Consider the following 23,525-nt stretch of genomic DNA (forward strand, 5'->3'; position numbering starts at 1 on the left):
AAGTTTGGAGTATCCATAAGGGAGGGAATAAATAGATATGCTTTAAACAGTAGAACCATATCAAAATTGAAGCCACTTAAAGGGGGATAATTCCACTCCCTTGGACTGATCCTCACGCCACCTAATCCTCTCCACCACCTCTTTTGTTGATTTGAAGGTTTCTTCCTCTGTAATTATTTACTTCCCTGCACAAAAAGGAAACATAAATACCAAGATGGTCTCCTTGGTGTAAAGAGAAAGGAAACTGTTAGCAGTAAAGAAGATGAAGGAAAGAGAGTTGATAATACAGAGCCCTAATGTATAGACTGCTTCTTTGATAGTTTACGTGTTTCAAACTTTTAGTATAAAAGTACAAGGTCAAGGAGGCATACACCATACAGATTCAGAAAGCTTGCTAAAGAAAACATATCAGGTTTTCCACCAATCCACCTTCCCAATGACATGTCACAATCACCTGCTCTGCTGCCTTTACTGAGACCACACCCCCTTTCTTAAAACAAACTGCTTGAACCCAGCTCCACCCCCACTCCCATTTGGAATTTTTTTAAAAAGTCTTCAGATAAACAACTATCAAATACAAATTAATTTGGAGCCCATCCATCACTGGCCTTATTTCTAGAGAAGCCTTACAAGATAGAATATCAGTCTTAAAATCTATGAAGAGGGGATTTAGTCCTTCTTTCTTCAACAGGGAAGATTCACAAAGCCCTCACCACAAAAAAGAAATTGAGTTTTCTTTATACTTTTTTATATTTCCAAATTCATTGCTCTTCTCCCTACATGAGCTTGCTAAAGATCATAGTCAACATTCACATCTAAAATAAAGAGGCCTGAGAGAAAAGCTCATGTAATCCCACTCCTTAAATACCACTAAGACATCTGAGATATTGTTTAGATTGTGGACTCTTACTTTGACATGCCAGCATAGGTAGATGGACAGACAAGCACATCAGATGTCACTGTTTGGCAGCTGATAAAAGTCAGTGGTGCTATAATACTAAGCACAGAGCCACTAGATTAGTCTGTGAGGGAAGGGGATGCCTCTTCCTTCCCTTCAATAGTGGGTTAAACCCAGCTGGCACCCTCCAGAATTACGGGTAAGTCCCTTCTTTATTCCTGCTGCCGTTTTGGGTTTTGTTTTTGTTTTTTGTCCAAATCAGAGGAGCATGTACAGAAGTGACCTTCAGATAAAAAGTTTGAAAGCCACATATCATAATGGTATTATACAAAGATTTGAAGAGAAAGTGCTCTATTCATTCTACTGAAACTGGAGGGCATTAGAGAAAGGGTAGAAGAAAAAGTAGTTATGTGTTATTATTTTTAAGTCATGATTTTTCCTTGAAAGGAGACACTTCGACTGACTGTAATAGTGGTGATATCCTACAGCTTCAAAATATCCTCAATCAGTTTTTTCTGCAAGTTTGTGCTATATTAGAAATAAGGAAAATAATGTTAAGATTTTTTAAAATAGGAGACTAGTATTTTATTTATGAAATATTTGAAATATATTTAACATAATTTAGAATAAAATAACTTGCATGTAATAGAATTGATTCTAGAATTGGATTGTTGAACAGTAACTACAAACATGAAGAAAAGCCTTTCAGAATTAACCTGTGGAAACATTTTTCTAAAATTTAGTGAGATGTATACAAAATAAAACTTTTGAAAGAAAAAATTGAGCTTCAAAAAGTAAGTAATTTTTAACTACGTAGACCGATACCGAAATGAACAAGATAGTTGACATTACAAAAATACATATGAAGAAAAATAGGGGACTTTTTGGAAAATATCTGCTGGCAATTAAACAGTTTATTTTTTGCTATTTGAAATAAATCTGAATCACTTGCCTGCCCAAAAAGGAATTTAGAAAACAAACTGGATTCAATTCTGCAATGTAATAAACCAGTAACTACAAAACTACTTACCTTGAAATAGCCTTTTCTTTTCTTTTTTTAGAAAATCTAATTAAAGCCTCCTCTGGATGTTTTTCTCCAACAATTTAAAGGCCTAATATAGTTAACTACTAAAATGGAGTCTAGTTTAATATACTTGTGTTCAGAAACTTGAAGTTAAGGAATATATGACTTTTTAAGTCTTTTCAATAGAATCTTTCTCTTGGCTGTGTAGTTGCATTTTTATTCTTTCCTAAAACTACTAGTTTTAATTTAAACTATATGCACAATTAGGATGAAGTTGTCTAGAAATTTTTCATTAAAAATACTTTTTTCTAGATATGAAATTAAATAAGATTTTGTTTCAATAATGACAATTTGGCTAATTTTATCAGCTAAAAGTTTGATTTAGCATTATCTCAGTGTTGGTTCAAACTATGTGAAACAAACTAAATGTGTTTTGAACTAAATTACCTGATATTTTTAATGAAAACAGAATCAATGCTACAATTTACAGGACTAGTCTTTGTGTGTAATGTCTGTATATAGTCCTGCTTAGATATCCCATACTAATGGAAGAAATCAGAGGCAAATATAATCCCTTAAGGTAATTTTAGTGACAAATAATTCCTCTAAGGAAAAATGGGGATCTACTATAGAAAGTCAGGTGAACCAATGTAGAGCTAAGTATGAGAAATGGCACTCATCTTTTCTTGGTAAGGTAGAGGCTAGCTTCACAGTTGTCTTACTTCCTCCTGTACATCCTGTTTACCATTTCTTTAAAAAAAATGTTTAAATTAATCTAAAATACATATTAAACAGGTAAAAAATAAAAAGTAAAAATAAAAGAACATCCAAGATCAATAACTAGATAGTTTAATCTAAAAATAACAGAAAAAAATCACAAATGTATCTGGAATGCAGTTGGTGACATACATTATATACATACAAAGAGACACAAACACGGAGTCACTCCTTAATTATTGTCTACTTTGTACTATGGCAGTGGTCGGCAAACTGCGGCTCGCGAGCCACATGTGGTTCTTTGGCCCCTTGAGTGTGGCCATGAAGTTTCAATCACACTGTACGTGCCAGCCCGCACGTGGTATTTTGTGGAAGAGCCACACTCAAGGGGCCACAGTTTGCCGACCACTGTACTATGGTCAATCTGAAATCAAGGGAAGAAAAAGAGGCAGCGAATTGTAAGATAAAAAAAATCCACTCAAAGTTGTTAACAGTCAATTATAGATGTTCACTCTACTGTGTGAAATTGTGAAAGGGCAAAGGAGTAAATATGGACATTAGAGTAACATTCTTTACAAAATAAGCATATATAGTTCCCCTTGATTTACCAAGACATCATTCATCACAGATCACAGGGACCTGAATTAACTGGTGTATCAGAAGAGCTGTTCATTGGTTTTGATGAGCAATGGGAAGGATTCAAACTGAATGAAAGCTGACATGTTATATATTTAACTGCTAATAATTTTTAAATAATGAAATTTCTGTGGTTAATGAAACAGTAGCCTCTGGACAAAGAAATAATCATGAGACATGGAAAAAGTCATTTGTGCAATGACAGAGAAAAAGGAAGTGTAGAAACCTGGAAAGTTCTACACAGAGATAACCTTGAAAGCACTTAAGTTCCTAAAGATGTTAAATAAACAGTACTGTTCTTTGTGCAAATATTGTAACTGAATCATTTTCTCCTTTTGAAGGAAAGACATTCTTCAAGAGAAGGCCCCTCCATCAAAGCCAGGAACACAATATTCCCAGGATCTCAACAAGAAGGGGCAGACCAAGGTTGCTTCTGATTCCGTGCGACCTTCTATAATTCCAGGCTTGCAGTGCCAAATTCAGGACCCCAACTCTTCAGGAACAAATCATTATAGTAATAAATTGCCTTCATCTCCCATATACCAGCTAAGCATGTTTAACTACGAACGGCCAAAACACTTCATCCAATCCCAAAATCCATGTGGCTCTAGACTGCAGCCCCCTGGACCGGAAACCTCCAGCTACGCTAGCCAGACCAAACAGTCTTCTATTATCATCCAGCCCCGCCAATGCACAGAGCAAAGATTTTCTGCTTCCTCAACAGTGAGCTCTCACATCACCATGTCCTCTGCTTTCCCTGCTTCTCCCCAGCAGCCTGGTGGCTCCAACCTGGGCCAAAGGGTTACAGCCACCTATAACCAGTCCCCCGCCAGCTTCCTCAGCTCCATATTACCATCACAGCCTGATTACAGTAGCAGTAAAATCCCTTCCACTGTGGACTCCAAGTAAGTGAGTTTTTAAAATATGTGCATATGGATATATACTGCATATACAATGTCCAAAGATGGAGGGCGGGGGGAGGTAATGCTGTAGTTCATCACTATCTAAAAAGGCAATGTGACCTCAATGTCTGATCTCAAAATTCTCCTAGAACACCTTGAACCAGGGTACTGGCAATAAGAGGTCATCTGACCCATTATGCAGTGTCCAGGCTGAGCTGAATCAAATCATCTATGACCCCATACAATTAGCCATTATTTTCCACCTTCAAAAAATATTTCTATTATACCAAGGACAGTGACTATTGCCCCAGTCCTAAGCTAAGTTCCTCATGCTGTAAATTTAATTGCTCTGGTTCTGGGCTCAGCTGAGATGAAGAACACCTGCCTGCTCATCCTCAGATAGGATTTCCTTTCACATAAGCAAAGGCTATTAAATTTCTTCTCAGTCTCTACCTTTCTTCCTTTCCATTTTCCCCTCTGATGTTGAATATTCACTTGGCTAAAAAGAAAATCTGGGATTCAGACACTAAAATGTATGACTTTTCCTTATTATGTTCAGAAAAAAGGCTTGAATAGATACAAGTTTACAACCTTAAGGTTTCCTTTGATGATTAAAACCACACTTTGTTCAAATTGGTTAGGCTGATCTAAACACAGGGAAGAATACCTGCAGCCTTATGCAAGCATGTACTATTTTCACAGTCCTAAAACTGTAGTAGGAGAACCTGATACGAAGGACATAGTGGTTGTGCTTTTTTTAAAACATGAACTGAATACTTTGTGCTTATGTAAAGTTAGGGCTATCAGTTTTCCTATTCCTTGGCTGGCTAGAACATCAAAGAATTAAATCAGAGGCATCTGAAAAAATTGTCTGATGGAATGTGTTTGTTGCAGGCTGACAAATTTGCAGACATTCTTGCTAATTTCTCTCAGTCTTCTCTAGAGGCTAATTTTTTTTCTAGAGATTCCTACTGTTGGTGACTACTCTGGAAACCTAATTTAACTGACTATAGCATTCAACCTGCAAAGAAAATTTTTTAATATTTTTAAGAATAAAAACCAAAACTTGGTTAAAATCCTATCTACTAGGCTGAACCATTTGAAATGGCTGATAGCTATTTTAACCTACAAAAATGGCCTGTCATATGTCTGATCTAATATATTTACTTATTTTAGTGGTGGGGAGGGGCAGCGGAAGAAACATCAATTTATTGTTCCACTCATGTATGCATTCATTGGTTGCTTCCTGTATGTGTCCTAATTGGGAATTGAACCTGCAACTTGGTGTTATTAGGATGATGCTCTAACCAACTGAGCTACCCAGCCAGGGCTCAATCTAATAATTTTAAAAGGTGTATTCAAGAATTAAAAGCCCTCTCTTTCTTTTCCCTCCCAAATTTCCATTATGTCAATTATAACACATGGTAGAGTTTTCTTGGTAACATTTTATCCAGACGATCTTCTTCCATCTAACTTTCAGTGATTTCCACATTTCTTATATGAACATTTTAAAATCTAAAATAACCTTTTCTATATTTTTCTTAATAAAGTATTTCAGCCCTACTCCAAATTCCTGTCCAGAAAAGAAAGCCATCAAATAAATATTACCGAGCCTCAACCATGTGTACAAAACTAATAAGAGATAAAGAACGGCAAAAATGGAGAGGATAAGAAATAAAACATAGGAAGTCCCCAAACCAGGAATCAAAGATCCAGCTTTAGCTGTTCCATTTTCAGCAACCACAGATAACCCTTTTAATCTGCCCACAGCCACTTGATACCCATTCTATGCCCAGCTGCACAGGGTGGAAAGCTCTGGCCCTTTGAACATTTGCGCGCAACTCCCTCATTGTTATCATGGGCTTAAGTTTGCCATGTCTTCTAAAATAATCTCTTGGATTCTGACCTAGAGAAGTTTGAAAGTTTTATTTAGCTTTTTATCAGTAGGATCAAACCACCAACTAGAAACTGAGTGGAACTCTTTAATTCTAATGATTCCTTCCAAAAACTTTGCTGTGTGATATTCAGCAACTTTACCTTACCCACTCAGTGATTCAGTTTTCTGATTCGTAACAAAATTAAGGCTCTGGGTGATAACAATAGAAAAAAGACCTATACAGCAGTGTGCAAGTATAAGTTTATAAATATAAGTAGATATCAAGTCCTAACACTTAAACCATCTGAACTGGTAATAATGGGTGAATTCAGTGAATAAAGTGACTGATTCTCAGGCTTGGTTTTGATAATCCCTCAAGATTTCTCAGAGATATTATGAGAGTCTGAAAAAGAATTATTTAATAGTAATTCACTCTAACAAATGTGTGACTTTTATAAAGATGATAGGTTACCATTAAAAAAATAGGCTATTTTAACTTCATACAGTTGGAGGAACAGATCTATAAGACCAAAGGAATTTTACTATTTCAACCTGAGAATTCAAACGCAAAACAAACAAATGAACAAAAACAAAAACCCTACTTATTTGGTTTGGCTATTTACTTCAATTAAGGATTAACATAGACAACCTTGAAGATATGAAATGTAAGCAGAGGAAATGTGTATCACCAACTTTCATTACAGAGCATCTTGAATACAATGAAGAACATTCATTCATTCAACTGATAGTATTACCTATACCCAAGCTCTGTTAGTGGATATAGTGATACAATAATGAGTAATAAGACTTTTTTTTCAGTTATGTTTACAATCTAGAGATTACTAACCAAGTCCCCAAAGACTACAAAAATTAAAATTCTGGCTCCATTCAGAGAAGATAGATTTCCACTTAGCTTACAAATTCTTTTTTCCCCATTTTGTTAATCCTCTGGTGAGCGTATTTTTTCCATTGCTTTTCAGAGAGAGTTAAAAGGGAAGAGAGAAGGGGAGAGAGAGAGAGAAACATCAATGTGAGAAAGATACATCAACCGAATGCCTCCTGAAGGCACCCCTACCAGGGGTGGGGAGCGAACCCACAACCCTAGTATGGGCCCTTGACCAGGAATCCAACCCACCACCCTGCACTGTGAGGGCTAATAATATTCCAATCACTGAACTATACCAGCCAGGGCACAAATTCTTTTAATGATTATTGAGAATATTTGAATAAGAACATGTCACAGAAGAGAGCAAGTTTGTTTCATCAAGGTAACTGGAGAATGTTTATTATACTAATGGTAAAATATTCACTAAAGGCCACTTTCCCCACATTAAATAGATATAAGCTAGCACTTATATGGCCCTAAGTGAATAAACTATGTGAAATATGAACAAAGCACTGTGAAAACTGTTCCTTACAGATCTAATAATATAGGAGTCTCAAACTACTACCTCTGCTCTCCATCAGAATCAACAAGGGAACTCTGGGAGGAGCAAGAACATCTTAGAAGGAAATTTAGGATCAGAACTTGAAATAAGGATTTAAACCAAACTCTTCAACTGCTATTCAAATTTGCTTTTTTTCTCTCCAAATCTCCCATTTTACACTTCTTTCTCCTTCCTCCCCTAGTCATTCCTTTCTTTTTTCCAAATATCATTTCAGCAACATTAAAGAAACTGTCATTACTTAGAAGCTATTTGTTATATAGTGCCATATTTGCATTTTCTAGAATAAGAAATTAATAGGAGCCCTGGCCAGTGTGGCTCAGTTGTTTGGGCATCATCCCATGCACTGAAAGGTCACCAGTTCAATTCCAGGTCAGGGCACATACGTGCTGGTTTGATTCTCTACTAGTTTGATTCCCAGTAGAGAGCATGCAGGAGGAAATCAATCGAAGTTGCATTCTCACATGCATGTTTCTCCCTCTCCTCTCTAAAAATCGATTTTAAAAAATCTTTTAAAAAAATAAATAGGAATTGGAAATTAAAAGAAAAGCCAATGGCTATGTAAACTGTACACTCCATTTAGCAACAGAATAGTCACTAAATATCAGTTGTTATACTGGTAAATGTGTAACAATCAGCTGGAGGAAGGAGCCATGATCTGTGGTACTTACCAATTTACCTGGTGTAGATAGTCCCACCACATCATGAGATCACAGGGAGCTGGGAAGAGATGCTAAAAATCAGCCCTCTTGAACTCATATGAGTCAAGCACATCACTGCTTAATATCCACCTATAATCAAACTTAGGAAATTCAGTTTTAAGATTAGAAGTGCTCTCAAGCTACAAGTAACTAGACTTACTCGCGCCTCTTAGGTAAGACCTTCAAGGAAGGACATGCTCCTTGCATCTAATCTAAATTATTCCTCCTGCTACTTTTCTTTTTAATTTTTTTTTCATTGCTTAAAGTATTACAAAGGGTATTACATATGTGTCCTTCCCCCCCCCCACCCTTGACAGTCCCCTGGCTTCCCCTACCCCCCAGTGTCTTATGTCCATTGGTTATGCTTATATGCATGCATACAAGTCCTTAGGTTGATCTCTTACCCCCCTCCCTCCTGCCCCCCAACCCTCCCCGGCCCTCCTGCTACTTTTCACTTGCCAAAACGAAAAGAAACAAAAAAGCTGGTAACAACTCTTATAAAATCCTTCTTGTTACTAGGGAAATTAGTGTTTGTACTAACACTAGTAGTACTAAGTGTTAGATTCAATCTATCTAAAGGTTACTGACAAAATAAGGCCAAGTCTCTTTTAGATACAAATCTTTTTTTTTTTTTTTTTTTTTTTTGGTAATATATTTTGGAGTAAACAACACAAACCTCATAGACAACAGTATGGTCATTACCAGAGGGAAATGGGGGTGGTGGGAAGCAGAAGAGAGTAAAGGGGGAATAAATGGTGATGGAAAGAGACATAAATTGGGGTGGTGAACACACAGTACAATATACAGATGATGTATTATAGAATTATAAACCTTAAACCTATGTAGTTTTATTAACCAATGTAATCCCAATAAATTCAATTTTTAAAAAAGATACACATCTTAAATATCTTCTTTTTAAAAAATCTTTTTTATTTTTAAAGCTATCAACAACCCTCAGTTGGCCAATCTGTGAATGCTAAGTCATCCCAAAGTACAAATGCTAAGCCCACACCAAGGACTCCTGACCATGAAATACAAGGATCAAAAGAAGCTCTGATTCAAGATTTGGAAAGAAAGCTAAAATGCAAGGACAGCCTTCTTCATAATGGAAATCAAGTGAGCAAGAAGTCTATTTTTTTTAATATATTTTATTGATTTTTTACAGAGAGGAAGTTAGAAACAGACATGGAGTTAGAAACATCGATGAGAGAGAAACATCGATCAGCTGCCTCCTGCACGCCCCCACTGGGAATGTGCCCGCAACCAAGGCACATGCCCTTGACTAGAATCGAACCTGAGACCCTTCAGTCTGCAGGCCGACGCTCTATCCACTGAGCCAAACCAGTTAGGGAAAGAAGTCTATTTTATACAAAAAGCCAATTAAACTATAAAATCTAATCTCAATAAGAAAGGTCTTTCTGTCTCACAGATCTATCCTATCTAATAAAAGAGAAAAATGGTAATTGGCGTACGACGATACCCTTTTCATTGGCTAATCAGGGCTATATGCAAATTAACTGCCAACTATGATTGGCAGTTAACTGCCAACTAAGATTGGCAGTTAACTGCCAACAAGATGGCGGTTAATTTGCATATGTAGGCACAATGCAGGGAGGTGAAAGGGAAAGCAGGAAGAAGCCCCCTGCCACTGACAGTGATCGGAAACCCAGGGGGGAGCTAAGAGCTGGGGGGCCCTGCCCCCCAGCCATGATCGGAGAATCAGGTGCCTTTGCCGCCCTGGCCAGTGATAGCAGGACGTAGGGGTGGTGCCAGCGATGGGAGCTGGGCACGGTCGAAGCTGGCAGTCCCGGGAGCTAGGGGTCCCTTGCCTGGGCCTAAAGCGGAGCCCATGATTGCGGGGCCGCTGCAGCTGCGGGTCCCCGCTGCCTGGGCCAGATGCCTCAGCCGGGCGGAGCCTGCAACCGCGGGGAGCTGGGGGTCCCCTGCCCAGGCCTGACACCTCTGCCGGAGGCCTCAGGCCTGGTCAAGGGGCCGATCCGGTGATTGGTGATCAGAGGGTGATGAGGGTCAACTCCTCTGGCCGAGGCATCAGGCCTGGGCGGGGGGCGGAGCTGGGGATTGGGGGGATATGATGGTCCCCTTGCCCAGGCCTGAAGCCTGGGTCAGAGGCGTCAGTCTTGGGCGGGGGGTGGAGCAAGCGATCAGAGGGAGATGGGGGTCCCCTGCCCAGGCATGATTCCTGGGCCAGAGGCCTCAGGCCTGAGCGGGGGCCAGAGCCAGTGATCAGGGGGATATGGGGGTCCCCTGTCCAAGCCTGACACCTCTGGCGGAGGCGTCAGGCCTGGGCAAGGGGCCGATCCTGCGATTGGAGGGTGATGGGGGTCAACGCCTGAGGGCTCCCAGTATGTTAGAGGGGGCAGGCTGGGCTGAGGGACACTCCCCCCCACACACACACCCAGTGCACGAATTTCGTGCACCAGGCCCCTAGTAACTGTATAATCAGCAAGGAATAGGATAATCTTTTTTTAAAGGAATATTTGGGCCCTATTTAATGTTTCTCTGCATGAAATTACCTCTTTGGTGTGGAGTAGTAAAAAATGAAGCAAATTAAAAATCAATCTGAATGATTTAATATTTTATGTTTTAAGCATTACCTCTCATAAAATATTTCTAATAAATAATAGGAAATACTGTCAACCTGACTTCTTCATATATTTGGTATATATTATTGATGGACAAATAGCTATAACTTTTATTATGTAACTCTTACTGTGTACATTGTATTTAGTCACCTATCTTTGAAACAGTACTATATGCCTTTAACCCAAATACATTTAACGTATCAGTTGCACTGCTTTCAGCCAGAAGTTAGTAAGTCAAATATTCAGTGTTCAAGTAATACAAGTTCTTTCTGAAAGTGAGGACATGTAGTACTATAGTCAAAGACTGAGGTGATTGGAACATAACACAAGAAGGAAGGGAAAGAATTTCCCTTGACTTAGGAGAGCCATATTCAAGGGTGATTATGCCTGCTCTTCCAATGAGCAAAAAGAAAACAAGCAAATATCACAGATGAAAGAAGTGGCACTAGAGTAGAAGGAAAGGCTTTGAATGAAAGAAAATAATTTTTAAAACATAGCATCTACCTATAATTCTAAAGACAGAACTTTTTTGGTAAAATTCATAGTGGTTTTAAATTAAACCTGTACAAACAACTTATATTAAATCTCATTACCATTCTCTTTAATGACATTTCTTTAAAGCGGCTAACATATGAGGAGAAGATGGCTCGAAGATTGCTAGGACCACAGAATGCAGCTGCTGTGTTACAAGCTCAAAATGACAGTGAGGCACAAGATTCACCACAGGTAAATTAAAATAATCTTTATCTAACTGGAGTCCTTTTTGTGTGTATGATTTTTAAATATCTGCTTTCTAAATGTTTATAAATAGCATTCAAAGTAAAAGTCAATCGCTTCCCTGGGAGAAGCCGTGATAAGCTAAAATATATATGTGAAGTTTTAATTTTACCCCCTTTAACGGTGGTTCTAATATTCCCTAAGAAATGTCACATGCCCAGCCAGCATGGCTCAGTGGTTGAGTGTCAACCTGTGAACCAGAAGGTCACGGTTCAATTCCCAGTCAGGGCACATGCCCAGGTTGCGGGCTCAGTCCCCAGTAGGAGGAGTACAGGAAGCAGCTGATCAATGATTCTCTCTCATCATTGATATTTCTCTCTCTCTCTCCCTCTTCCTTCCTCTCCCTGAAAATAGTAAAAATACATTTGTTTTAAAAACACTTTAAAATGAAGGTGGTGGTACCAGGAAAAGAGACAGCAACAAAATATATCATTATGAAATCAGAAAATATAAATCCTACATTTTTTGTACACTTCAAACAAAATGTCATCAAACTATGTATAACTGAAGTTTAGCATCTACGATTACAAATATATACATATTCAAACCACCTTAAAATGACCAAGTAAAAAACTTACTAAAATGTTTTCAGCTTAAAAATGTACTACTTATAAATCCCTCAAGCTTCCCACATTATCTTTTTAAAAAACAATGTGAATCTTCCAATGTCAGAGATGATGACCAAAATTTTTGGAAATTTTGAGTTTAACTGGATTACTTTTAATTTAAAAAAAGTTGATTTGCTTGATCACTAAATTGTTTTGACATTTTGCTTAGAAAATCTTACTGCCAGCCAAAAATTGTGAGTTTTAAGAATTTTGTTTTAAAATGACAAAATACATTAAACATATTCATCCAGAAATAAATTATTTGTAATGATCTGCTGTGTTGCTGTACAGATGATTTTCAGATATTTGAGTAGGAACTATATTTTTCACTTCTTTGTATCTCCCACTATGCCAAGAACAGTGAAATATATAAACAGGCATTAAGTATTTAATCAATTCCTGATTTTACTTTCAAATAGAAATAATTTTCTGGTGCTCAGATAATAAATTCTAAAAGATGTTTGCTTAAATTAAATATATCTTTATTAAGCAGGAAGTAACTAATGTTGTTTTTCAAAGACTTTTCATAGCTCTACACATGTCTTCCATGAAGTCCATCAGGATTTTGTGTCATGAGCTAAAAAGAGAAGTATTTTCCAGTCTAATATGTGTTTACTGCTGTTGGTGCCACTTTTAAGCAGCAGGTATAATACCCTGTGTATCTACTGCCAACAAAAATGACTTCATGTCTATTCCTGTTTTACTAAAGGACAATCTGTACTAAGTGCTCCCATTTCAAATATACCAGAGGGACACATCATCCTTTGTCAAAAAAAAAAAAAATAGTCAACTGGCCCAGCCAGTGTGGCTTAGTGGTTGAGTGTTGACCTATGAACCAGGAGGTCACGGATCAATTCCCAATCAGGACATTGCCCAGGTTGCAGGCTCAATCCCCAGTGGGGTTGTGCAAGAGGCAGCCAATCAATGAATCTCTCCCATCATTGATGTTTCTATTTCTCTCTCCCTTTCCTTCCTCTCTGAAATCCATAAAAATATATAAATTTTTAAAATAGTCTGAAAAATGAACCACTATCAACTCGGTCTCATAAATCATGCCTGTGGAACAGTCTTATTAATTCTGAGGATTTCTTGCTAGAATATTGTAAGGTCAGTGCAGTATGTTTTAAATGTTTAAAAGCTAAATATATAGAACTGACCATAACTGTAAAAATACAGTTAACAGAGAAATGTGTCCACGTCCTGCGTGGTTCAGGGTTCGGGATCTGGAGAATGGCCGCGTGCAAATGACAGAGATGAGACAAGAAATAATAATTTGGAAATACTGGGGGCCAGGAGGGAAGCCCAGTGCGAGGGAAAGGACTTCCACTCGTGCCTAGGCCTTGCCAACCTTTTATTCAATTTTGGATACACATCTAGCTCTTAGGCAGGTAACTGCGGTAACAGACAAACTATCTTAAAGGTCAGTAAATATTAGAAAGATTTACTCTGAGACTATTTGGTCAGGAAATTGCTTGAGCCCCCATTGTCTGGACTAAACAATTGGCGCATAGCTCTGGCCCTTGCCAGGGGCTCCAGGTTCACCAGCGTTTGGGATCCTTGTTTACACTTCTCTGACAGTGAAGACAATGGGTGGCTTCCCACAGAAATGTTCCTTTCAACTACAACTACTTAGTTCTGCTTCATTTCAAGCTAAAAATTATATGCTGACATTATCACTCTGTTTTAATTTCAAGCAGCACAATTCAGAACATGCACGGTTGCAAGTTCCTACGTCACAAGTAAGGTAAAAAATAATTTAATTCTAAATATATATTTTGCTATCTAAAATTTTTTAGCTTAAAAATGTAATCCTTTTAAAGCTCTCAAGCTTCTCATATACCTTTTACAAAAAACAATGTGAATTTTCTAATGTCAGAGATGGTGACCAAAATTTTATCTGGCCCTGGCCGGTGGTGCTCAATAATTAGAGCATCGGTCCATACACCAAAGGGTCATGGATTCAATTCTCAGTCAAGGGCATATACCTGGGTTGCAGGTTCAATCCATGGGGTACTCTGCATTTTAGTAGATCAGTTTCTTCACCAATTCATGGCATTGTAAAAAAGAAAGAGTGCAATTTGTACCAAATGTTTTTAACTGCTACCATTTCTAATAGTTACCAAATATTCCACAGCTAAATACAGCCCTAAGGCCTTTCTCCATTGTTACTACACTATCGAACAGTATAGACTCTGGGGTTTCAAATTTGATGGCTAAACTATGTTTGTGTGAAAGTAAGAACAATTACAACTTTTTGCATAGTAGTTATTAAAATACTTTTGTAGAAGTAGATCATCTTCAAGGGGAGGTGTGAATGATGAGGATGCAATCCAGGAGAAATTTTACCCGCCTCGTTTCATTCAAGTGCCAGAGAATATGTCCATTGAAGAAGGACGATTCTGCAGAATGGACTTCAAAGTAAGTTTTAAAATATTGAAAGAAAATTAACAATGGGATACTAAGTTTTAAAAAATGTTCTCTTCCTCTTCATAGCTTGCTATACAACTTGAGAAGTAGTATGTATAGTGGATAAGAACACAAATGCTAAAGCCAAGCTTACCTGGGTTTGAATCCTGGCTCTGCCACTTTTCAGCTATATAACCTTAGACAAGTAATTTAACCTCACTGTGCTAATGAGAATAACACAGAGAATAACAAATGTACCTACTTGATAAAGTTGTTTGAGGATTAACTGAGTAAATAGGTATAAGGTATTCACAACAGTGCCAACCACCTAATGAATGCTCTAAGTGAAGCTATAATTATAGGATTTCCAAAGTAGAGTGCCTCTTTAATTCTTCTCCATTAAGAAATTCAAGCATCTCTGCTTTCTCTCTGCCTAGAAGAGTTCTTCAAGCTAGACCAGCTTTTCCTACAATTTCATTGTCCTCATTTTGGAGAATTTTTTCTTATAAAATGTTTTTCTGGATTGAAAAACATTTTATAAGAATGAAAGTCAGTATGTGGACTTAATGGTTAAGGCTTATATAAGAACACTTAACAAACTGCCACTCATACACCAGAACTACAGCTCGAGAACACTGTTTTGGAAAGGTTATTCATTAGATCAGCAAGCCTCACATATATGTGCTTCTGGGACTGCTTTTGCAGTCACCATTAGCCAGAAAAGCCATATCACTTTCATATTCCTTAATTAAAAGATCTTAAAGAGCCTGAGGTTGCACATGAAAGAGCTAGATGTGGTTTAAGATAGTCATAAAATACTATATTAATTTGAAGAGTTTTAATTTATACTGTTTCGTTAAAAATTATTGAAAGCAAATACCTTTTTAAGCTCTTGCTTTGCATTTTCGATCACAAACCCACTCGGGTACTGAAATTGTTAAAATTCATAGACAAATGGGTTCCAGTGATGCTATCGTTTAAAACTCTGTTATCTCCTTATGTTTTCATTTCTAGGTGAGCGGACTGCCAGCTCCTGATGTGGCATGGTATCTAAATGGAAGGCCAGTTCAATCAGATGATTTTCACAAAATGATAGTGTCTGAGAAGGGTTTTCATTCACTCATCTTTGAAATGGTCAGAGTTTCAGATGCAGGGGCTTATGTATGTGTGGCCAAGAACAGAGCAGGAGAAGCCACCTTTACTGTGCAGCTGGACGTCCTGGGTAAGCCCTCCAAGAGATCATGAAGTATCTTTAATCCTGCAGTATTAAAAAAGAAAGTATTAAAAAAGAAAATCCTAGAGGACTTCATAGTTAAGGTTAATGTCCACACCATACAACCCAGTAGAACCCCAGTTTTTACGCAAAAGCCAAAAATTAGGTAGGGGGATAATATTCTTGAGGAAAATTCAGTGAAATTAGAATGACAGATCTACCACCAAAGCTTTTCTGGAAAGGAAATAAAGAAGTGGTACAATTTCAGTCAGACCAATAAGATAGTAGAAGCATTTCTATAGATGTAACAAACAGGTCTTAAAGTGAAAATTTTTAGTCTAATCATTTGTCTGGTCTACAATCTAAAATAATCAATCTGACACATTTTCACAGAATTGTCGTAATCATGCATAGTTTAAAACTGAAGAATAAATGTCAACTTTTACCTTAGACTGTGTTCCCTTTACTAGGACACTCATCTTTAATTATGATAAAAAACATGCCTACTAACTTTAGAAAACATGTATGGCAAAACTCATTATCTTAAATGTTCTTTGTAAGGCTGTTCTCATAAAGTTGATGTTCTATTTTAAATTATTACAATTTAAATGCTTTAAATATATCACATTTGTAATGGTTTAAGCCAGCCGTGGGCAAACTATGGCCCGCGGGCCGGATCTGGCCCGTTTGAAATGAATAAAACTAAAAAAAAAAAAGACCGTACCCTTTTATGTAATGATGTTTACTTTGAATTTATATTAGTTCACACAAACACTCCATCCATGCTTTTGTTCCAGCCCTCCAGTCCAGTTTAAGAACCCATTGTGGCCCTCGAGTCAAAAAGTTTGCCCACCCCTGGTTTAAGCCATGGTATATCACATAAAACAGTTGGTTATTATTCATTTTTTGTTATATAAAAGCTTGACAACTTGAAAAACTTTCTTCAGTTTGTATTCTACCCAGATCAATGAAAAATCTTTAAAATTATTCTATGACATAATAAGGGACCTCAGTCTAAGAGAAAAATGGATGATCTAGAAATCAAAAAGCAAAAAGTCAAGTGATTAAGCTTTGGGCAAATCCTCCTTGCGCCAATAGTTTCACAAATGCCATAATGTTAGAGCTAAAAGAGAACTTGGCAGGCATCTGTCCAATCTCCTCATTTCTCCCTCAGAAACGCTAGGGTTATGGTATTATAGTATCATTTCCTCTTATCCTTCAGATATTTGAAGAAAAGACATAATAATTATTGACATTTGTATATTATTTTATTGTTCACAAAGTGCTTCTTCATTCATTATCTCAATTGATCCTCACAATAATCTTGTATGGTAAGCACAGCAGTCACTATTGCTTGTGTATTGTATTATTTTACAATGGATAACACTGAGCCTCAGAGAAACTAAACAAAATTTCCAGAAGTTGGCATGGCTAATGGAGCAAATAGAGAATTTGAACCCAAGTTGATGGTACTCTTTTGCACCACTCATGCTGCCTCTCTATAGATGACATGATAAATGACATTAAGACTTAAATTCTGCCCTAACCGGTTTGGCTCAGTGGATAGAGCGTCGGCCTGTGGACTGAGGGGTCCCGGGTTCGATTCCGGTCAGGGGCATGTACCTTGGTTGCGGGCACATCCCCAGTGCGGGGCGTGCAGGAGGCAGCTGATTGATCTCCCTCATCGATGTTTCTAACTCTCTATCCCTCTCCCTTCTTCTTTGTAAAAAATCAGTAAAATATATTTAAAAAATAAAAAAAGACTTAAATTCTTTGAATGAAACATGATTATAAATTCAATGCATCATTACCTTAATGTTTTAGAACTCTGAATTGTATAATAATACAATGGTGTTGTATATATATTATTTTAGCTAAAGCTAAAACATGAAGCTTCTGATCTTTTTTACTTTTAAAAGCTTTTATATTAACATACAAATTTCATAATACTTTGGTTTGATTTAATATCTTTTTTATAATATTTAAAATACTTGATTTTTTTATTACTATGTAGCAAAAGAACATAGAAGAGCACCAATGTTTATCTATAAACCACAGAGCAAAAAAGTTTTTGAGGGAGACTCAGTGAAGCTAGAATGCCAAATCTCAGCTGTACCTCCACCAAAACTTTTCTGGAAAAGAAATAATGAAATGGTACAATTCAACACTGATCGGATAAGGTAGGATAAGTATTTCAAGATTTAACTGCAATTTACTTTGGTCAATCCAGTTACACTTTGAAATGCATTATAAATGGCATGCATTTGTGATTGCAATTTGTCTCGTTTTTAAAACATATATAGAAATATAAACTTCATTAAGCCAGAATCCACTAATTAGAAATTTAAAGCATAAAGTAGGCTAGCATTTAGCTTGTTACTAACAATAAACAAAGATGGCTCAAAGAAATAGATGATATAAACAAGACTTGCTGTGGGATATTTAATTCAAGAAAACTAATAGCTATTTGGCAATGACTAAATATAGCCTCAGAATTCCCAAATGCTTCTTTTTCATATTAGTCTGACTTTGTAGATCACAAACATCCTAAATAAACTTTCACAGGAAAATAACTCCTATACTTTCATTTTTTTAATTGTTTCTTTTCAGCTTATATCATGATAATTCTGGAAGAGTTACTTTACTGATAAAAGATGTAAACAAGAAAGATGCTGGGTGGTATACTGTGTCTGCAGTTAATGAAGCTGGAGTGATCACATGTAACACAAGATTAGATGTTACAGGTATGTCACACTTATATAAAGCATTAAGTCAAGTGTTATAAATGACTTTACCAGGAAGTCACAAATCCCAGCATAGCACAAAATCTGAGGGATTTTTCCTATACATAATCAGTTTTGGTTTCTTTTTCTTTTCCTAGTCTGATATGAATGCCTAGTACAACCCCTTTGTTTAGGTTTTCTAAATTAATTTTTATTTGCTCTATTTCAGCCCGTCCAAACCAAACTCTTCCAGCTCCTAAACAGTTACGTGTTCGGCCAACTTTCAGCAAATATTTAGCACTTAACGGAAAAGGTTTGGATGTGAAACAAGCTTTTAACCCTGAAGGAGAGTTTCAGCGTCTGGCAGCTCAATCTGGACTCTATGAAAGTGAAGAACTTTAATAACTTCACCAACATTGGAAAGCACAACTACACTATTAGTAATATATTCAATTGAAGTTTTGAAATAAATCCATAGCTGTATTAACAGATTATGACTTTCATTAGGTAATAAAACTAATGTACACTTATAATATTATTTATCCTTTGACTCTTGCACATTCTATCTACTTCTCTGGCTCGTGAAGCCAACAGAAAATCCGGGTACATGGTTTGTAATTGTAGAAGACTATCTTAAAATGTGTGATTTTAAACACTGAAGTCATACATTTAACAATTACAGGTTATGAATTAATATCAACTTTTTAGACACAACTAATGCTTATAATAAGATTTACTGGTACTGCTTTCTAAATACTGTTTTACCCATTTTCTCTTATACGAATACTAACATGGTAATCAATTATCTGAGTGTTCCAAAGTTTTATCTCAAAAAGAATAAAATTTCAATTACTTAAAACAGACTGTCTTCTCTTCACAAAAGTCTAGATCTTTAACATAAAACTTCTGGTTTTTATTTATCCAACAACTAGCAAACCTTAAGGATAACAAGTTCCAAAAGAACAACATTATATTCTAGAACGGTGTGTCTTCTTGGTAAAAACTCACGGCTCGATTTCTCCTGAAACTGGGCCAGATTTTCCAAGGTTTGCACTTCAAAAGCATGAGGAAATCTCTCCTGAAATTCTCATTGTTTTATCCAGATAAGTAGCTAATTCTTCAAGATCTTTGAGACTATTGAACTCAATGGAATCAGAACAATTTGTAGCCCTAACTGGTTTGGCTCAGTGGATAGAGCTTCGGCCTGCGGACAGAAGGGTCCCAGGTTCGATTCCGGTCAAGGGCATGGACCTTGGTTGCGGGCACATCCCCAGTGGGGGGTGTGCAGGAGGCAGCTGATCGCTGTTTCTAACTCTCTATCCCTCTCCCTTCCTCTCTGTAAAAAAATAAAAAAATATATTAAAAAGAAAAAAGCAAAGCTTGGATTTAAAAAAGAAGAAGAAAAAGAACAATTTGTGTTAACTGCTTAATTCTTATATTTAATGTAAACCTGAATAGCTGTATTTGGGGGTTTTTTCCTCCTACATTTCAAGTTCAGATAGCCTGTTACATTAAAAAGCACACTTTTGTAACCATCGGAGAGTTTACGCGCAGGAAAGGGCAGCCCCTTTTATTAAACTGAAGCTGGGACAGCAGCCTTTTCTTCTCTGGCCCCTGTCCAGCGGCTGGTAGGCCTCCCTGTCCCTTTATCATCGGTAGCCTCTGACCCTCCCTGCTGTGTGGCCTCGTTTTTTGCTTTTTATCTGCACATAAAACAGCATTTATCAACATCAGTCTACATCTCTTTGAGGAAAATAACAAAAATGGCTTTATTTCTTTACTTTCAAAACTGCTTGATGGTTTTCCCTGCTGGCGGCCCCAGGGCCCTTCAACTGATTGCCGCTGCATTTTCCTTTCACCGGCGTGGGCGTCGCCTCCGCCTCCGCCTGGCCGGCTCGGTGCCGTCCACAGCGGGTTTGCTCGGCCGTTCCTACAGCCGGTTTACGAACCTCCCTGGTCTGAGCAAAGCGCCGGGGCCAGATGTGAGCCTGGGCCCCCAAGGAGTACCGTTTCGGCCGGCCTTTTCCATAATCGCTGCAACGCTGGGTTATTACTTGTTCGCTTTTTACCGATGTTAACGTTCCCCTTAGCCATACCGAGTGTGAAAGGAGGGTGGAAGCTACTTCTGGCAACATCTCTTGGCTAATAGCCAGTTTCTACGAGAGCAGTGGCGGGGCGGGGGCGGCCTCGGTTACGCCTCGGCCCCCGCGTCCGGCCCGGCCAGCCTGCACTTGGGTAAATTAGCCTCTCGCACCCTAGGTTTCTTCAGGCCTAAAATGAGGACAAATCACCTACCTTTCAAGAAGGGGTGTGTGAAGACCAAACAAGCCAATAAATATTAAAAGTACTCAACAAAGAGCAGCCCGTTATAGTGAATTACTACTATATTTATGATTAGCCACAGGCCCAACGCCAGGTTTGCCCTAGAAGTCGCCCTCCGCTGGAGGCGCCGCGACCTCCAACCCCGCCTCGGACGAAGCCCTTCTAGAAGGTCCTCGGTGCGCACGCGCGCTCACAACCTGCAGCGCCGCGGGCGCCCCTCGCGGAGCGGCGGGCTCGCGCAGGCGCAGGAGCGAGGCGGCTGGCGCAGGCGCGGACGCGGCGGACCCGGGGAGGTTGAGCCGGCGTCTCTCCCAGGCCCGCCATGCCTGTGGCCTCCCGTTGGCACCGAGGCGGTGAGGGATGCTTCTAGGGGGCGAATTTTGTAACCTCGTATCTGTCCCTGAGAGAGAGATGACCTCCAGCACCTTTAGCCCTCACAACCTCCCCTTGGCGGAGGGGACGGCGGTCCCATTTTACAGGCTGGAAAACAAACCCTGCAGGGACGGGGCCCTTGCCCCTGGCGGAGCCCGGAGCCGGGCGCTGGCATTTGCTGCCCGAGGACCATCGCTAGACAGTAGGGAGTCGTGACCTTGACTGAGTCCTAGGCCGAGTCCTTTTCCCTTGCAGGCTTCCCGAGAAACGGTATTGCCTGGTGGAGGAAATGATTAGGGACAGATGTGGGGGGGGTTATTTTCTATTTTGCTTTTTCCTTTTAAAACAGGACTGGTCTTTTCCTGTACATCCGTTTCATGTTATAAAATTCATTAGTATACAGTCACAAAATGCCTGCCCACTTACCCCCAAGGGGAAACGTTAGAAATTATTCCTCCCTTACAAAAGTGAGAAGAAAAATGGAAGCCACAGACCCTATCCTTCACACAGGATAGCACTAAAAGCGGCTGGTTTTACATCCTTCTTATTTCTAGACATTATGAATTACATAATAACGTAAGGAAAATTTTGTTTTATATCTCACAGGGGCTCCAAAACATAACCTGCATTTCAGAAATGAAGTAGAAAGCAGAACCACACTTCAGGAGTTACTACTCTACTCTCTTTTTTTAATAATCCTATGTATATGTAAGTACACAGATGTAGATGAAATGCTACTTGAACTAAAGTTATGTGGAGATGAGAAATAAAATGTGGACTTTATAAGCCATAGGCTTTCAGAATACTAAAACACACATACCAGTGACACGTTTCAGACATTATCTTACATTCATTTACACGGACACTATTTCCAATTCTTAAGGGACAAAACTTGAGATCACTGATGTAATGTAAAGCTTTCATAGTCAGCATTGGTTGAATTAATCCTTTCAGTTGGCATTTCTGTCTTGAATGTAAATTATTCCCTTGAGTTGGCAATTCTAACTTGATTTCTTTTAGAGCCATATAGATACACTGAGGCCGGGTGCATGAAAATAGTGGGGAGGGGGGCAGGTCCCTCAGCCCAGCCTGCACCCTCTCGCAGTCCAGGAGCCCTCGGGGGATGTCCAACTAAGCCGGCAGTCGGACATCCTTAGCGCTGCCACAGAGGTGGGAGAGGCTCCCGCCACCACCACTGCGCTCACCAGCCATGAGCCAGGCTTCTGGCTGAGCCGAGCTCCCCCTGTGGGAGCGCACTGACCACCAGGGGGCAGCTCCTGCATTGAGTGTCTGCCCCCTGGTGGTCAGTGTGCGTCATAGTGACCGGTTGTTCTGCCATTTGGTCGATTTGCATATTAGCCTTTTTATTATATAGGACTAGGATTAGCTCAGTTTCATAGGTCAAACTACAAATGAGGCCAAAGGAGTTAATTTTAATCTGCTTTGTTCTTTTCCCTGTTCTGTTGCACAATTAATAGTAAAATATGCTTGTGCTGAGTCACAAAACATGGATCAATACAGATCTGTTAAGGAGGACTGGGAAAACTTCTCAACCTACTTTCCTCCTATGTCGGTCAATGTCATTGACTTCAGTTATAAAGAACATTTTTAATAATATATTTATTTGAGAGAAAGGGAGAAACATCTCATCTGCTGCCTCCTGCATTACCCCCATAACCCAGATATGTGCACTGACTGGGAATTGAACCAGTGACTTCTTGGTTCATGGGCTGACACTCAACCACTGAGCCATACCAGCATTTGTCTTTAGAGTGCCTAACATAGAGTAGATATAAGCTCACCGGCCTGACTGACTTCATTTTGGTATGGACTAAACCAGTGATGGCGAACCTATGACACGCGTGTCAGAGGTGACACGCGAACTCATTTTTTGGGTTGATTTTTCTTTGTTAAATGGCATTTAAATATATAAAATAAATAACAAAAATATAAGTCTTTGTTTTACTATGGTTACAAATATCAAAAAATTTCTATATGTGACATGGCACCAGAGTTAAGTTAGGGTTTTTCAAAATGCTGACATGCTGAGCTCAAAAGGTTCGCCATCACTGGACTAAACACTGGTAATCATATATCAATTAATTAATAGGTTTGTAGGTGTAAGTTTGACTTGGATCTTGATTTAAAAGACAACTACAGCCAACCTTATAAATTAAGATGTCTTAGACTGGTTTTTAAAAACTACAACATTTAGGGAATAGAAAAATGTGAAAAGATCATAATCCCATTATTCAGGATCAAAAACCTTTATAAGAATTGAAAACAACTTAAATCTCCATCA

General features: G+C 38.5%; 2 protein-coding genes across 7 annotated transcripts in view; both read left to right on the forward strand.

Moving 5' to 3' along the window:
- The first annotated feature begins 983 nt into the window (after window positions 1-983).
- On the forward strand, window positions 984-19,393 carry MYOT (myotilin). Of its 4 annotated transcripts, none has more exons than XM_059698459.1 (11): window positions 1,019-1,097; window positions 1,642-1,692; window positions 3,617-4,180; window positions 9,141-9,315; window positions 11,424-11,528; window positions 13,882-13,931; window positions 14,473-14,605; window positions 15,608-15,815; window positions 17,821-17,986; window positions 18,417-18,550; window positions 18,759-19,393. In XM_059698459.1, the coding sequence occupies exons 3-11, from the start codon at window positions 3,828-3,830 to the stop codon at window positions 18,929-18,931; spliced, it is 1,497 nt and encodes a 498-aa protein (XP_059554442.1). In that variant the 5' UTR covers window positions 1,019-1,097; window positions 1,642-1,692; window positions 3,617-3,827; the 3' UTR covers window positions 18,932-19,393. The 4 variants fall into 4 exon arrangements, with proteins under 4 accessions (XP_059554443.1, XP_059554442.1, XP_059554445.1 ...); XM_059698462.1 differs by having other exon boundaries at window positions 13,885-13,931; XM_059698461.1 differs by having other exon boundaries at window positions 1,072-1,097; window positions 1,578-1,692.
- Window positions 19,394-21,173: 1,780 nt separating this feature from the next.
- The window catches only part of PKD2L2 (polycystin 2 like 2, transient receptor potential cation channel), a 33,291-nt gene continuing 30,939 nt past the window's right edge, over window positions 21,174-23,525 (forward strand). For all 3 annotated transcript variants that reach the window (XM_059698476.1, XM_059698478.1, XM_059698477.1), the window contains exons 1-2: window positions 21,174-21,204; window positions 21,830-21,931. In XM_059698476.1, the coding sequence (XP_059554459.1) occupies window positions 21,174-21,204; window positions 21,830-21,931 (133 nt within the window). The remainder of the gene's footprint in view (window positions 21,205-21,829; window positions 21,932-23,525) is intronic.

Source organism: Myotis daubentonii, chromosome 5 (assembly GCF_963259705.1).
Source record: "Myotis daubentonii chromosome 5, mMyoDau2.1, whole genome shotgun sequence".
In the NCBI taxonomy this organism is placed as follows: Eukaryota; Metazoa; Chordata; class Mammalia; order Chiroptera; family Vespertilionidae; genus Myotis; species Myotis daubentonii.